Source organism: Ovis aries, chromosome 1, assembly GCF_016772045.2.
Source record: "Ovis aries strain OAR_USU_Benz2616 breed Rambouillet chromosome 1, ARS-UI_Ramb_v3.0, whole genome shotgun sequence".
NCBI lineage: Eukaryota > Metazoa > Chordata > Mammalia > Artiodactyla > Bovidae > Ovis > Ovis aries.
In genome coordinates, this window is record NC_056054.1 from 50,186,242 (window position 1) to 50,203,512 (window position 17,271).

General features: G+C 39.6%; 1 protein-coding gene across 3 annotated transcripts in view; it reads right to left on the reverse strand.

The window, feature by feature from the left end:
• Positions 1-324: 324 nt before the first annotated feature.
• LRRIQ3 (leucine rich repeats and IQ motif containing 3) overlaps positions 325-17,271 on the reverse strand; it is a 196,866-nt gene continuing 179,919 nt past the window's right edge. For all 3 annotated transcript variants that reach the window (XM_042249812.2, XM_060400306.1, XM_004002083.6), the window contains exons 7-8: positions 15,552-16,281; positions 325-2,161 (exon numbers count right to left, since the gene is read on the reverse strand). In XM_042249812.2, coding sequence (XP_042105746.1) covers positions 2,005-2,161; positions 15,552-16,281 — 887 coding nt within the window. In that variant the 3' untranslated portion in view covers positions 325-2,004. The remainder of the gene's footprint in view (positions 2,162-15,551; positions 16,282-17,271) is intronic.

Sequence of the window (17,271 nt, forward strand, 5' to 3'; positions counted from 1 at the left end):
TGAAGGATAATTAAAAATACCAATATGACTTGCTCATTAGCTTTCTGCAAATTAACAAGAAAACAGAGAGCTGGAGCCATGATTTAAATAGAAAGTTACGATTTTACAGAAAATTAGGGAAATGCTACTAGGATTTTTTTAGCAGTCCAGCAAAGAAGCACAATGCATAACTGCTGTTGCAAAATACTTAATTTTTGGAACTTTAGCATAGATTAAGAAAATTAGAGAATTTAAAAAAAGAAACACAAACCCTGCATATATAACTGATGAGCAGTAAAGAGAAATTTTGAATGATATTAGCTTTACTGCATAAAGTGAACAATGTCATAATAACAGTGAGACATTTATTTTTCTAGATTGAAAATACTATTGAAAATCATCCAAAATTTTACAAAGACTTTTCATGTATTTTTATATTGTTCTTTACATTTTAAATTCTATACCATATATTCAGTTCAGTTCAGTTCAGTTGCTCAGTCATGTCCGACTCTTTGAGACCCCATGAATCACGGCACTCCAGGCCTCCCTGTCCATCACCAATTCCCGGAGTTTACTCAAACTTATGTCCATGGAGTCGGTGATGCCATCCAGCCATTTCATCCTCTGTCATCCCCTTCTCCTCCTGCCCCCAATCCCTCCCAGAATCAGAGCCTTTTCCAATGAGTCAATTCTTCGCCTGAGGTGGCCAAAGTATTGGAGTTTCAGCTTTAGCATCAGTCCTTCCAATGAACACCCAGGACTGATCTCCTTTAGAATGGACTGGTTGGATCTCCTTGAAGTCCAAGGGACCCTCAAGAGTCTTCTCCAACACCACAGTTCAAACGCATCAATTCTTTGGCACTCAGCTTTCTTCACAGTCCAACACTCACATCCATACATAACTACTGGAAAAACCATAGCCTTGACTAGACAGACTTTTGTTGGCAAAGTAATGTCTCTGCTTTTCAATACACTATCTAGGTTGCTCATAACTTTTCTTCCAAGGAGTAAGTGTCTTTTAATTTCATGGCTGCAGTCACTATCTGCAGTGATTTTGGAGCCCAAAAATATAAAGTCTGACACTGTTTGCACTGTTTCCCCATCTATTTGCTATGAAGTGATGGGACTGGATGCCATGATCTTCATTTTCTGAATGTTGAGCTTTAAGCCAACTTTTTCACTCTCTTCTTTCACTTTCATCAAGAGGCTTTTTAGTTCCTCTTCACTTTCTGCCATAAGGGTGGTGTCATCTGCATATCTGAGGTTATTGATATTTCTCCTGGCAATCTTGATATATTACATAGACTTAAAATGATTATATACCATTTCTGGATACTTTATAATCACAGTTACTTGATTATATGTGTCCTTTCTCTTAACTCTCTCCTCTGTTCCCTATATAAGTGAAGGCTAACACAACAAAAGTAAATATACAAAATCTTACAGTCTTCTAGGAAGTTATTACAAATATTTAATTTTCCTTTTCAATTTATATTTTCTGAATTCTTATAAGAACACAAGTCACCAATATAATGGTGAAACTTTTATTTTGAAAAAAGAAAGTTTTAATAAAATAAACATGAAATATAATTAAATATATGAAAGCAGGCTATGAAACTGATCAATGAACACAGTGTCTCAATAAAAGTCAACAGTTGGGACCACAAAAACTATTCAAAGTTTGCCATAGAAGCTGTAAATAGATTACAAATTGCTGAACTCATAATATGAAACAATAAAAGTAATGGCTTTGCAATAATTCCTGAATTAAATTAAGTCAGCTTTCATCGTTCCCTGGGTATCTAGATATATAAGGAATCTTTAGGTGTGCCAAGTCAACTTGATTTAAGTTAAATTATGATCAAGAAGATATACATTTTAATTATCCTTTATATTTTAGAAGATATATTTACAAATCAATCTTGTGACATAGAGTACTTTTTCTTTCACAGTATTATTTCAAAGTCCTTTAACTAAACAATGGCCATAATTCAAAATGACCGCAGAATGTGATCTGGCTTCAGTTCACTTTATCATTCCATCAGGAACCTTAGTGACTAACTTCTTTTTCACAATTGCAGCTTTTGTTCTAGCATCTTGAAGTCTTTCACAAGCTTTCTCAAAGGCAATCATATCATTAACAAACTTTTCTTCATAGTGTCTTTTATGTATTTCTTGAGCCCTAAGAACAAAGGAAGGTAACAGAAGGAGATACTTTTACACAGCTAAAACCATAACAATCAATTAAACTGTAACTATAATTAGATGTCTTCAAAATAGATACATACAAATGAGAGAAAGATAAAGCTCCACTTACTGCATAAAATTTTATTATATCATTAAATAATATTCATCTTTGGCTAATATTTCTAAGTTTTCTATTAGCTGTAACTGAGAATTCTTAAAAACACTGGCTTAGATTCCCAAAGTGGCATCTAAACCAGACTCTGCCATGATTTGCAGAATTTGTATTTAAGCCTCACTAAATCCAAGCTCTATCTAGGACTATATCTGTGGACAGTACTCCACAAACTCACATGTTGAAATACTAACCCACAGTACCTTAGACTGAGACTGTATTTGGAGAAAGGTCTTTCAGAGGTGTCCTTATAAGAACATGAGGGGACATCAATGATACACACACATAAAACAAAGGTTATGTGAGGACACAGTGAGAAGGTAGCCATCTTCAAACCAAGGAGAAAGGCCTCAGGGGAAGCCAATCCTAAAAACATCTTCATCTTGGACTTCTACTCTCCACGACTTGAGAAAACAAATTTCTGTTGCTTAAATAACCGAATATGTGCTATTTTGCTATGGTAGCCCTGCTGCTGCTACTGCTGCTAAGTCACTTCAGTCATGTCCGACTCTGTGCATCCCCATAGACGGCAGCCCACCAGGCTCCCCCGTCCCTGGGATTCTCCAGGCAAGAACACTGGAGTGAGTTGCCATTTCCTTCTCCAATGAATGAAAGTGAAAAGTAAAAGTGAAGTCGCTCAGTCGTGTCCGACTCTTCACGACCCCATGGACTGCAGCCTACCACGCTCCTCCACCCATGGGATTTTCCAGGCAAGAGTACTGGAGTGGGGTGCCATCGGCAGACCAATGAACTCTTACTATGTTAGAGAAATGTGAACCAGATTACGTAGGCAAACCTGAGAAATGCCATAGGCTTTAGGAGAATTATTTCATAAATACTCATTCATTCAAGAGTTATATACTATAATGTTTGCCACTATCCCTAGATGCTTGAAAAAAAGATAAATAAGGTATAATTATGAGACACTTATAGAAGGTAAAGAGAAATAAAGGTATATGAATATATAAATGAACTATATATTATTATACATACATTTGTATTTAGGCATACTCAGAAATGTGGATTTGGGGAGTGGAAGAGAGGCCTAAGTCTAGAAAGTCTGCAATTTATTGACTACATGATTTTGAACGTTACTTAAGTTCTCTCTATCTCATTTTCTTTATCTTTTAAAAGGGAATAATTCAACTCATAGGATTTAGTGAAGGACTAAATGAGTTAATGTATTTAAAATCCTGGTGTACCCAACAATTAATAAGGTGTTAACCATGGCCATGGTTCTCATTCAGGTCTTGGGGTCCTCTTTCCAAGATTGCTAAAGAATTCATTTCCTTTTCACTCTTCCTACATGACTCCTCTCATTTTCAAGTCAGCAATGTCGTGTCAAATCTTCCTTCTTCTTTGAGTCTCTTGACTTTCTGCTTCTGCATTTAAAGACTCATGAGAGGGGGGCGGTCCTAAGATGGCGGAGGAATAGGATGGGGAGACCACTTTCTCCCCCACAATTCATCAAAAGAACATTTAAATGCTGAGTAAATTCCACAAAACAACTTCTGAATGCTGGCAGAGGACATCAGGCACCCAGAAAAGCAGCCCATTGTCTTCAAAAGGAGGTAGGAATAAATATAAAAGACAAAACGAGACAAAAGAGGGAGGGATGGAGCTCCATCCCAGGAAGGGAGTCTTAAAAAGAGAGAAGTTTCCAAACACCAGGAAACACTCTCACTGCTGAGTCTGTGGCGAGCCTTGGAAGCACAGAGGGCAACATAACAGGGAGGAAAAATAAATAAATAATTAAAACCCACAGATTATAAGCCCAACGGTAACTGCCCCAGCGGAGAAGCAGCAAAGACGCCTGCACCCACCACTAGCAAGCGGGGGCTGGGTATGGGGGGGGCGCGGGCTGCATTGCTTAGAGTAAGGATCTGGCCTGAATGCCCCGAGGGCAATCTGAGCAAACTAACTTGGGCTAGCAAACCAGACTGTGGGATAGCTACAACACAAAAAGCCCTAAGACACCGCCAGACCGGGGCACAGAACAAAGGACTGAACATAACTAGCCGGCTGCAGACCATCCCCCTCCGGTGACAGGCAGCCAGAGCTGGAAGGGGGCAGTCGCAGCCCCAGAGAAACATTATCTAACAAACTGCCAGCAGGCTTCTTTGCTAACTAGACTTCTTGGGGTTCTAGACAGTCAACATCTGCTTGAGAAGGTGCGCCAGTTGTACACCCAGAAAACCGAGCGGCGGGGACAGGGAAGGCGATAAGTCGCAGAGACCATGCTCACCAAACACCTCATCACCTGAGCTGCTCGGACCTGGGAAGGGCACAAAACGCAGGCCCAACCAAGTCTGCGCCTCTGGGAACTACCCAAGTGCCTGAACCTGAGTGGCTTAGACCTGGGAGGTGCGTGCAGCCCAGGGCTGACCTCGGATGGTTCCCAGTGGAGCAACCTAGAGCCTGAGCAGTGTGGGCAGGGAAGGCACATGCACTGTGAGCGGGGGCAGGCCCAGTGTGGCTGAGGCACTGCTAGCACACGCCAATGTTATTTGTTTGCAGCGTCCCTCCCTCCACACAGTGCGACTGAACAAGTGAGCCTAAAACAAGTGTCCACCACCACCCACTTTGTGTCAGGGCGGAAATCAGACACTGAAGAGACCAGCAAACAGAAGAAGCTAAAACAGAGGGAACTGCCTTGGAAGGGACAGGTGCAATAGATTAAAACCCTGTTGTTAGCACGACTACATAGGAAGGGGCCTATAGATCTTGAGAAATATAAGCCGGACCAAAGAACTATCCAAAAATGAACTGACCCCACAATACCCACAACAACACCAGAGAAAGTCCTAGATATAGTTTTACTATTTTTATGATCATTCTTTTTTTTTTAAATTTTTTAAATTTTTAAGTCCTCTATTACTCCTTTAATTTTCACTTTTATAACCTATTACTTTGCAAAAAAAAAAAAAGACCCTATTTTTTAAAGCAAACTTCATATATATATATTATAATTTTTGTGACTTTTTTTCTTCTTTTCTCTAATATTGTATTTTTGAAATTCCAAACTCTAGATCTTTAATCTTTGCTTTTTGGCATTTGTTATCAATTTTGTACCTTTAAGAACCCAATCTTCAGTACCCATTTTTACTTTGGAGTGAGATTACTGGCTTGACTGCTCTCTCCCCCTTTTGATTCTCCTTTTTCTCCACCAGGTCGCCTCTGTCTCCTCCCTACCCCCTCTCTTCTCTACCCAACTCTGTGAATTTCTGTGTGTTCCAGAAGGTGGAGAACACTTAGGGAACTGATTACTGGTTGGATCTGTCTCTCTCCTTTTGATTCCCCGCTTTTATTCTCCTGGCCACCTCTGTCTCCTTCCTCTCTCTTCTCCTCTCTGTATAACTCCATGAACATCTCTGAGCGGTCCAGTTGTGGGGTGCACAAAAGGAAGTGATTACTGGCTAGCTTACTCTCTCCTCTATTGATTCCACCTCATCTCATTCGGGTCACCTCTAGCTCCCTCCTCCCTCTTCTCCATGTAACTCTGTGAAGCTCTCTGGGTGTCCTTCACTATGGAGAAACTTTTCATCTTTAACCTAGATGTTTTATCAATGGTGTTGTATAGAAGGAGAAGTCTTGAGACTACTGTAAAAATAAGACTGAAAACCAGAAGCAGGAGGCTAAAGTCCAAATCCTGAGAACACCAGAGAACTCCTGACTCCAGGGAACATTAATTGACAGGAGCTCATCAAACGCCTCCACACCTACACTAAAACCAAGCACCACCCAAGGGCCAACGAGTTCCAGAGCAAGACATACCACACAAATTCTCCAGCAACACAGGAACACAGCCCTGAGCTCCAATATACAGGCTGCCCAAAGTTACACCAAAACCATTGACATCTCATAACCCCATTACTGGACACTTCATTGCACTCCAGAGAGAAGAAATCCAGCTCCACCCACCAGAACAGCGACACAAGCTTTCCTAACCAAGAAATCTTGAAAGCCACCTGTACAACCCCACCCACAGCAAGGAAACTCCACAATAAAGACAACTCCACAAACTGCCAGAATAGAGAAAGGCCACCCCAAACTCAGCAATATAAACAAGATGAAGAGACAGAGGAATACCCAGCAGGTAAAGGAACAGGATAAATGCCCACCAAACCAAACAAAAGAGGAGGAGATAAGGAATCTACCTGATAAAGAATTCCAAATAATGATAGTGAAAATGATGTAAAATCTTGAAATCAAAACGGAATCACAGATAAATAGCCTGGAGACAAGGATTGAGAAGATGCAAGAAAGGTTTAACAAGGACCTAGAAGAAATAAATAAGAGTCAATATATAATGAATAATGCAATAAATGAGATCAAAAACACTCTGGAGGCAACAAACAGTAGAAGATAGGATCTCATATGCTAGTAAAGTAATGCTCAAAATTCTCCAAGCCAGGCTTCAGCAATACATGAACTGTGAACTCCCTGATGTTCAAGCTGGTTTTAGAAAAGGTAGAGGAATCAGAGATCAAATTGCCAACATCTGCTGGATCATGGAAAAAGCAAGAGAGTTCCAGAAAAACATCTATTTCTGCTTTATTGACTATGCCAAAGCCTTTGACTGTGTGGATCACAATCAACTGTGGAAAATTCTGAAAGAGATGGGAATACAGACCACCTGACCTGCCTCTTGAGAAATCTGTATGCAGGTCAGGAAGCAACAGTTAGAACTGGACATGGAACAACAGACTGGTTCCAAATAGGAAAAGGAGTCCGTCAAGGCTGTATATTGTCACCCTGCTTATTTAACTTATATGCAGAGTACATCATGAGAAATACTGGACTGGAAGAAACACAAGCTGGAATCAAGATTGATGGGAGAAATATCAATAACCTCAGATATGCAGATGACACCACCCTTTTGGCAGAAAGTGAAGAGGATCTAAAAAGCCTCTTGATGAAAGTGAAAGAGGAGAGTGAAAAAGTTGGCTTAAAGCTCAACATTCAGAAAATGAAGATCATGGCATCCGGTACCATCACTTCATGGGAAATAGACGGGAAACAGTGGAAACAGTGTCAGACTTTATTTTTTTGGGCTCCAAAATCACTGAAGATGGTGACTGCAGCCATGAAATGAAAAGACGCTTACTCCTTGGAAGAAAAGTTATGACCAACCTAGACAGTATATTCAAAAGCAGAGACATTTACTTTGCTGACTAAGGTCCATCTAGTCAAGGCTATGGTTTTTCCTGTGGTCATGTATGGATGTGAGAGTTGGACTGTGAAGAAGGCTGAGCACTGAAGAATTGATGCTTTTGAACTATGGTGTTGGAGAAGACTCTTGTGAGTCCCTTGGACTGCAAGGAGATCCAACCAATCCATTCTGAAGGAGATCAGCCCTGGGATTTCTTTGGAAGGAATGATGCTAAAGCTGAAACTCCAGTACTTTGGCCACCTCACGCGAAGAGTTGACTCATTGGAAAAGACTCTGATGCTGGGAGGGATTGGGGGCAGGAGGAGAAGGGGACGACCCAGGATGAGATGGCTGGATGGCATCACTGACTCGATGGACGTGAGTCTGAGTGAACTCCGGGAGATGGTGATGGACAGGGAGGCCTGGCGTGCTGCGATTCATGGGGTCGCAAAGAGTCAGACACGATTGAGTGACTGAACTGAACTGAACTGAGGATTAGTGAAGTAGAAGATAGAATGGTAGAAATGAATGAATCAGAGAGGAAAAAATAAAAATGAATTGAAAGAAATGATGACAGTCTCAGAGACCTCCAGGACAGTGCTAAATGCCCCAACATTCAAATCATAGGAGTCCCAGAAGAAGAAGACAAAATGAAAGACCATGAGAAAATACTTGAGGAGATAATAGTTGAAAACTTTCCTAAAATGGGGAAGGAAATAATCATCCAAGTCCAAGAAACCCAGAGAGTCCCAAACAAGATAAACCCAAGGCGAAACACCCCAAGACACATAGTAATCAAATTAACAAAGAGCAAACACAAAGAACAAATACTAAAAGCAGCAAGGGGGAAAAAAAAATAACACACAAGGGGATTCCCATTAGGATAACAGCTGATCTTTCAACAGAAACTCTTCAGGCCAGGAGGGAATGGCAGGACATACTTAAAGTGATGAAAGAAAATAACCTACAGCCCAGAGGATCTCATTCAAATATGAAGGAGAAATCAAAAGCTTTACAGACAAGCAAAAGCTGAGAGAATTCAGCACCACCAAACCAGCTCTCCAAAAAATGCTAAAGAATCTTCTCTATACAGGAAACACAAAAAGGGTGTATAAACTTGAACCCCAAACCATGAAGTAAATGGCAATAGGATCATACTTATCAATAATTACCTTAAACATAAATGGGTTGAATGCCGCAACCAAAAGACAAAGACTGGCTGAATGGATACAAAAACAAGACCCCTATATATGTTGTCTACAAGAGACCCACCTCACAACAAGGGACCCATACAGACTGAAAGTGAAGGGCTGGAAAAAGATATTCCATGCAAATGGAGACCAAAAGAAAGCAGGAGTAGCAATACTCATATCAGGTAAAATAGACTTTAAAACAAAGGCTGTGAAAAGAGACAAAGACAGATACTACATAATGATCAAAGGATCAATCCAAGAAGAAGATGTAACAATTATAAATATATATGCACCCAACATAGGAGCATTGCAGTATGTAAGACAAATGCTAACAAGTATGAAAGGGGAAATCAACAATAACACAATAATAGTGGGAGGCTTTAATACCCCACTCACGCCTATGGATAGATCAACTAAACAGAAAATTAACAAGGAAACACAAATTTTAAATGATACAATAGACCAGTTAGTCCTGATTGATATCTATAGAACATTTCACCCCAAAACAATGAATTTCACCTTTTTCTCAAGTGCACATGGAACCTTCCCTAGGATAGATCACATCCTGGGCCATAAATCTAGACTTGGTAAATTCAAAAAAGTTGAAATCATTCCAAGCATCTTTTCTGACCACAATGCAGTAAGATTAGATCTCAATTACAGGAGAAAAACTATTAAAAATTCCAACATATGGAGGCTGAACAATACGCTGCTGACTAACCAATAAATCACAGAAGAAATTTTAAAAAAAATCAGAATATGCATAGAAACGAATGAAGATGAAAACACAACAACCCAAAACCTGTGGGAGACTGTAAAACAGTGCTAAGGGGAAAGTTCATAGCAATACATGCATACCTCAAGAAACAAGAAAAGGTAACCTAAATAACCTAGCTAAGTTATGGTGTATCTGCCTTGATGTCTTTGGAATTCTTCATACTTATGTGGATTCCCTTTGTACATGTAATTAGATTTTCTTCTGTCAATCTGTCTTATGCTATTTTAATTGCCAGCCAAAAGGAACTAATGGGGAAAGAGGAATTCCATCTCCAACCCCAACAGTGGACATCCTTGGTGGCTCAGATGGTAAAGAATTTGCCTGCAATGCAGGAGACCTGGGTTGAGAAGATCCCCCGGAGAAGAGGATAGCTACCCACTCCCGTAATCTTATCTTATTCATAGTCCTAGGGATCAGGGTATGGTATCTTCTTGTGGGCCATAATTCTGCCTAGCACAGAGGTCTTGCATTACTCATTTCAAGACTAAGAGCAAAAACAGAGGCATTATTAACAGGAAAATAGGAACCTAATCTTGAGACAGTAGAAAATGAAATGATAAATATAGGATATGTAGAATCTTATGGGCTTCCCAGGTGGTGCCAGTGGTAAAGAACCTGCTTGCTAATGCAGGCGACTTAAGAGATGTGGGTTTGATCCCTGGGTTGGAAAGATCCCCTGGTGGAGGGCATGGCAACCCATTCCATTGTTCTTGCCTGGAGAATCCTGTGGACAGAGGAGCCAGGTGGGCTACAGTTCATAGGGTTGCAAAGAGTTGTGATACAACTGAAGTGACTTAGCAAGCATGCACACAGAATTTTATAAATAGTGCAAGAGAAGTGAAACAAATTCAAGCTTGAAGGACTAAAATTCCTTTGGGATAAAGTGAATGACTTGCTGAGGAGGAAAGGTCAGAGGTGGTATTTGCATAGGAAGCTCTATAGCTGATGAAGTTGAAATCTTTTGTAGGTAATGAAAGAGCAAGCACTTGAGAGAACTGCTAAAGCTGGATGCCACAGAGTTAAAATCAGCATAAATTTACAAATCACTGATGCCTACCAGCCATTTTTACCTGAATACAAAAAATGAAGAAACATAATTGAACTGTTCCAATGTACGGGCTGAGGTGGTTAGCATGATGGAGGCAATGAAAGGAAAGGACTTCAGAGACACTGGATGAAATGGGAAAAATAATTCAATGTAAGATTCCAGGAAGCTACATTAGAAAGTCTATAAAAAGGGTTATTTGAGGGATGAGTGTCATAATATATTTGAAGAATACATGTGGGGAAAGGAAAGGAAAAAAAGAATTGAAAATATAAAAGATTTTAGTCATAAATAAATATACAGGGATTTAAAATTTAAGAGGTGGGGCAGTTCCAAGAGATAAGGGGTCAGTTGTATGATTGTGGAAATGAGTTAAAAGGCTGTTGGGATTCAATAATGTTTAGGTTAGGGAATTAAGAGAATTGTTCTTATGAATTCTGAAGTTAACTGTGATAAAGGCAGAAGTTGGATAAAGGAAAGCTTCATGCATCAACATAGAAAGACTACAGGGAATGACAGGAGGTCAACTGATGACAAAAATTAAGGACAAGAAGATGATGATGTACCTGGATAATTGCCTTAGGCGCCAGATCTTCCAAGCTAAATGATACTCTACTCTAAAATGGGTACAATACTTAGCACTGTCATCATTTTTTTAGAGTAGGCACAAGAATATTTGGGGAAAGTTATGATCAGGTTTTTACCTGATATAGAACTTCTTTCATTTTAAAGACGCTTTTAAATTCATTTTTAAACACTCCTGTGGGTATTTTATCAACTTCCTAAGCTAGAGCTTTGCAGTTCCCCTTTCTTCATTCATTTTCCCTCATTCCAGAACAGGATCATGAAGCTATATTCTCGGTAATGAGTTCACTAGCTATTGAGATTCATTAGAATGCTTTTAGTAGTGTTTGATACATTAATGAAGACTCAACTGGCAAAAAAATAAGTGAAAAACTTCTGAAGTTTTTACACAGGTTTTACTTTTTTGAGTCACAGCTCTTTTCTGCACATTGATAATCTTTATTTGAAAATGTTTATAATAAGACTCATAATGCCTTTTAGGAAACATTACTGACATAATCAGAACATTGCCTTATTCCTGTGTGCTTTCAAGGATATCTTTGTAGCAGCTTACAAGAAGAGATAATTCAGTTAATACACATCAGGAAGCTTACTTGACTCTGTATCTTCTACAAATTGATGATGGGCAGATATTCAATTTGCTATAATAAAACCAAGTTGATTAAATTCTCTTTAACACTGATTTGTGCTAGACTTGTATTTTGATATAATAGACTAGCTGTCATTCTCTTTTCATTCGCTCCTCCAAAATATATTTTCTATTAAATTATAAAAATTTGTTTCCAAAATCTTTCTCCCCCTCCCCAACATGGTATACATTAAGGAAAATATTTGTAAACTTTGGAGGAGAAAATATAAAATATTTTTCATACTTAAAAAGATATAAAGTACCTCAGTAAATAGTTTTAAATTTGCTTATAACTAGGAAAAGACAAAGCTAGTGGAGGTGATGGAATTCCAGTTGAGCTATTTCAAATCCTAAAAGATGATGCTGTGAAAGTGCTGCACTCAATATGCCAACAAATTTGGAAAACTCAACAGTGGCCACAGGACTGGAAAAGGTCAGTTTCCATTACAATCCCTAAGAAAGACAACGCCAAATAACGCTCAAACTATGACACAATTGCACTCATCTCACATGCTAGCAAAGTAATGCTCAAAATTCTCCAAGCCAGGATTCAGCAATACGAGAACTGTGAACTTGCAGATGTTCAAGCTGGTTTTAGAAAAGACAGAGGAACCAGAGATCAAATTGCCAACATCTGCTGGATCATCAAAAAAGCAAGGGAGTTCCAGAAAAACATCCATTTCTGCTTTATTGACTATGCCAAAGCCTTTAACTGTGTGGATCACAATAAACTGGACAATTCTGAGAGAGATGGGAATACCAGACCACCTGACCTGCCTCTTGAGACATCTGTATGCAGGTCAGGAAGCAACATTTAGAACTGGACATGGAACAACAGACTGGTTCCAAATAGAAAAAGGAGTACGTCAAGGCTGTATATTGTCACCCTGCTTATTTAACTTATATGCAGAGTACATCATGAGAAACGCTGGGCTGGAAGAAGCACAAGCTGGAATCAAGACGGCCGGGAGTTAATACCTCAGATATGCAGATGATACCACCCTTAAGGCAGAAAGTGAAGAGGAACTAAAGAGCCTCTTGATGAAAGTGAAAGAGGAGAGTGAAAAAGTTGGCTTAAAGCTCAACATTCAGAACTAAGATCATGGCATCTGGTCCCATCACTTCATGGGAAATAGATGGGGAAACAGTAGAAACAGTGTCAGACTTTATTTTTTTGGGCTCCAAAATCACTGAAGATGGTGATTTCAGCCATGAAATTAAAAGACACTTACTCATTGGAAGAAAAGTTATGACCAACCTAGATAGCATATTCAAAAGCAGAAACATTACTTTGCCAACAAAGGTCTGTCTAGTCAAGGCTATGGTTTTCCCAGTGGTCATGTATGGATGTAAGAGTTGCACTGTGAAGAAAGCTGAGCGCCAGAGAATTGATGCTTTTGAAGTGTGGTGTTGGAGAAGATCTTGAGAGTCACTTGAACTGCAAGGAGGTCCAACCAGTCCATTCTAAAGGAGATCAGTCTTGGGTGTTCATTGGAAGGACTGATGCTGAAGCTGAAACTCCAATACTTTGGCCACCTCATGCAAAGAGTTGACTCATTGGAAAAGACTCTGATCCTGGGAGGGATTGTGGGCGGAGGAGAAGGGGAAAACAGAGGACAAGATGGCTGGATGGCATCACCAACTTGATGGACATGAGTTTGCATAAACTCTGGGAGTTGGTGATGGACAGGGAGGTCTGGCGTGCTGTGATTCATGGGGTCACAAAGAGTCGGACACAACTGAGCAACTGAACTGAACTGAACTGAGGAAAAGACAAATGCTTTCTTTTTATTTTATACTTCTTTGTAGTACAGACTACTTTTTAAAACAATAGCATTTAAATATGTAAATGAAATAAGCAGGTATGCAGGAGACTTGGGGTTTGATCTCTGGGTCAAGAAGGTCCCCTGGAGAAGAAAATGGCAACTCACTCCAGAGTTCTTGCCTGGAGAATACCATGGAGAGAGGAGTCTGGCGGGCTATAGCCCATGTAGTCTCAAAGAGTCAGACATGACTGAGGGACTAATACTTTCACTTTTCACTGTCCTGATCTTTATGTATTTCCAGATAAGCCTTAAACATATGTGTTCATGGTTTGGCCACTTAATATGTCACCAGGATAAAAATTGCCAACATCCGCTGGATCATGGAAAAAGCAAGAGTTCCAAGAAAACATCTATTTCAGCTTTATTGACTATGCCAAAGCCTTTAACTGTGTGGATCACAATAAACTGTGGAAAATTCTGAAAGAGATGGGAATACAGGCCACCTGACCTGCCTCTTGAGGAATCTGTATGCAGGTCAGGAAGCAACAGTTAGAACTGGACATGGAACAACAGACTGGTTCCAAATAGGAAAAGGAGTACGTCAAGGCTGTATATTGTCACCCTGCTTACTTAACTTCTATGCAGAGTATATCATGAGAAACGCTGGACTGGAAGAAACACAAGCTGGAATCAAGATTGCCGGGAGAAATATCAATCACCTCAGATATGCAGATGACACCACCGTTATGGCAGAAAGTGAAGAGGAGCTAAAAAGCCTCTTGATGAAAGTGAAAGAGGAGAGTGAAAAAGCTGGCTTAAAGCTCAACATTCACAAAACAAAGATCATGGCATCCGGTACCATCACTTCATGGGAAATAGATGGGGAAACAGTAGAAACAGTGTCAGACTTTATTTTTGGGGGGCTCCAAAATCACTGAAGATGGTGACTGCAGCCATGAAATGAAAAGACGCTTACTCCTTGGAAGAAAAGTTATGACCAACCTAGATAGTATATTTAAAAGCAGAGACATTACTTTGCCAACTAAGGTCCATCTAGTCAAGGCTGTGGTTTTTCCTGTGGTCATGTATGGATGTGAGAGTTGGACTGTGAAGAAGCCTGAGCACCAAAGAATTGATGCTTTTGAAGTGTGGTGTTGGAGAAGACTCTTGAGGGTCCCTTGGACTGCAAGGAGATCCAACCAGTCCATTCTGAAGGAGATCAATCCTGGGATTTCTTTGGAAGGAATGATGCTAAAGCTGAAGCTCCAGTACCTTGGACACCTTATGCAAAGAGTTGACTCATTGGAAAAGACTCTGATGCTCGGAGGGATTGGGGGCAGGAGGAGAAGAGGACGACCCAGGATGAGATGGCTGGATGGCATCACTGACTCGATGGACGTGAGTCTGAGTGAACTCCGGGAGATGGTGATGGACAGGGAGGCCTGGCGTGCTGCGATCCATGGGGTCGCAAAGAGTCGGACACCACTGAGTACTGAACTGACTGACTGACTGAACTGAATTGAGGATAAAAATGGCTTTCTAATATCAGAAAAAGCAAATGAACAAACCTGTGTGAAGAACACACAAGGGTAAAAAAGGGTAAAAAAATTACTGGGGTCCTGTCTAGTGTACCGTTTAGTATTATGTGTGTCTTTCCATCTCTTTGAGCTTTCCTACAACTCTAAGTTGAGGGAGAGGTGGATGACCAAACCTCTAGAAACTTGATGGAGAAGACAATGACTGAGATCTGTCAACCTTACCTTTTCTACTGTGCTTTTCCTGGTAACCTCTCATAATTGGTTCTCTGTTCCCAAAATCTCCTTTTATATTTAGCTGAAAATGATATTTATGGTGATGGCTTCAGCTACTGGGGGGGGGGGGTGGTACTCAGTTTTCCTGGGTCTCTCCCATGTATAGATGTTATTAAACTTTTGTTTGATTTTCTCCCATTACTCTGTCTTATATCAGTTTAATTCTTAAACCAGCCAGGAGAACCTAGAAGGCAGAGGCAAATTTCTTCCTCCCTGACAACTTGAAAGCTACTATTATATAAAAACTGTACCTACCTAATTTCCTTCATTTGTTTATGTAAATCCCTTTGGTACTTTTCGGTTGCCAGTTTTTGCTGAACAATCAGACTTTTCTCTTTCAAGGCAGCCTGCTTATTCTTCAGTCTGTCAATTGCAGTCATTCCTTTGGTCAAAAGAGTGCGCTCATTATTTAGGTTCTGAATTAATAAACGGTCTTTAGCCTTTTGTTTTTTTTCTTTCAGGAACTGAGCTCGTCTCTCTTTAACTTTCTCAAGGTAGCTGGATCTATCCTGATAAAGTTGTTGTAAACCATCCTGAATTATCTCATCATCTCTTGCAGTCAGTTTATGTGTAGCATGTATTTTATTATTTGAATTTTCTCTAATAGTTATTCTACTTCGTTCTTGGGCTATTTGTGCCATGCTCACAGCTGTTACTTTATTTTTACTGCTTTCCTGCTTCTTTTGTTCTGAGAAATATTTATCAACATCACAAAGTGCTTGGAGTTTCATACCAGCTCTGTGTGTTGCCAAAAACTCTCTTCTTATTTTCTTTTCCATCGGCACATCTTTTATTTTAACTATTGGTTTTTGATGAGCAGGAGAAAATGGCTGGGCATACATAGGAAAATAATCTTGTTCTTTTGCTCTCAATGGTGCAGCGTATCTCAATGAATCTAAAGTATGTATGGGTAATTTGAACACTGATATCCTAAAATTGACATCCAATTCTTCATCCTCAGTTTCATCTTCAGACTTTTTCTGACCTACATCACAGCAGACAAATATAATCCATTACACAAGTGTTAAGCACAGTTTATTTTCTGTCCCAATTGTTTTGAAAGCTACATTAATAAAGTTGACAAGAACCTACTATTTACCTTATTAAGAAACATTTTCCCAACTGATATTCCTTTTCAGTTTGTGATTTAATCATGATTTTGGAGAGAAAAATCACTATTGGAACATTTTAACAAAGAAATACACAGATTACTTTATTTCCTTTATTATTTCTCACAATTATTTAACTTGCTCTGACTCAGTAGCAGCATTTTATCTTATACTAAGTATGTAATTATACATATCATTTTTACATATAGTTATTATTATGTTGGGATTCCCTGGTAGCTCAGTAGTACAAGAATCCACCTGCAATGCAGGAGATATGAGTTCAATCCCTGGGTCAGAAAGACCCCCTGGAGAAGAAAATGGCAACACACTCTACTATTCTTGTCAGGAGAATTCCATAGATAGAGGAATATGGCAGATAGATAGAGGAATATGGCAGCCTGCCAACTGTGGGATTACACAAAGTCAGATGCGACTTAGCAACTAAACAATTATTATCTCACATTTGTAAAAGACTTTGTAATTCATTTTACCTTATTTTTCTTAACTCTAGTGAGAACTAATAGCTGCCATCAAAATTGTTTTTCTCTTCATTGAACACGCAAAGAAACAAAATCTCTAAGCTTCCTCTATTCTTATGTGTGGCCATGAGATTAAGTCTTCTCCAGGAGAGTGTGCATAGAGGTTATATGGGTAATATCTGGACCAAGGCTATTAAGACACAAATGTGCTTCTTCTGTATTTTCTTTCTGCTTCTGACATAAAGTGCTAGAAGATGGTAGATCGATGGACTCTGGCTCCCTGAATCCCTGATTTTTCATAAAAGTACTCAGTGACCAGGATTAACCAACTTGGATTTTTACGGAAGCGAGAAATAAAAGGCAATTATATTTGATCAACATACATTT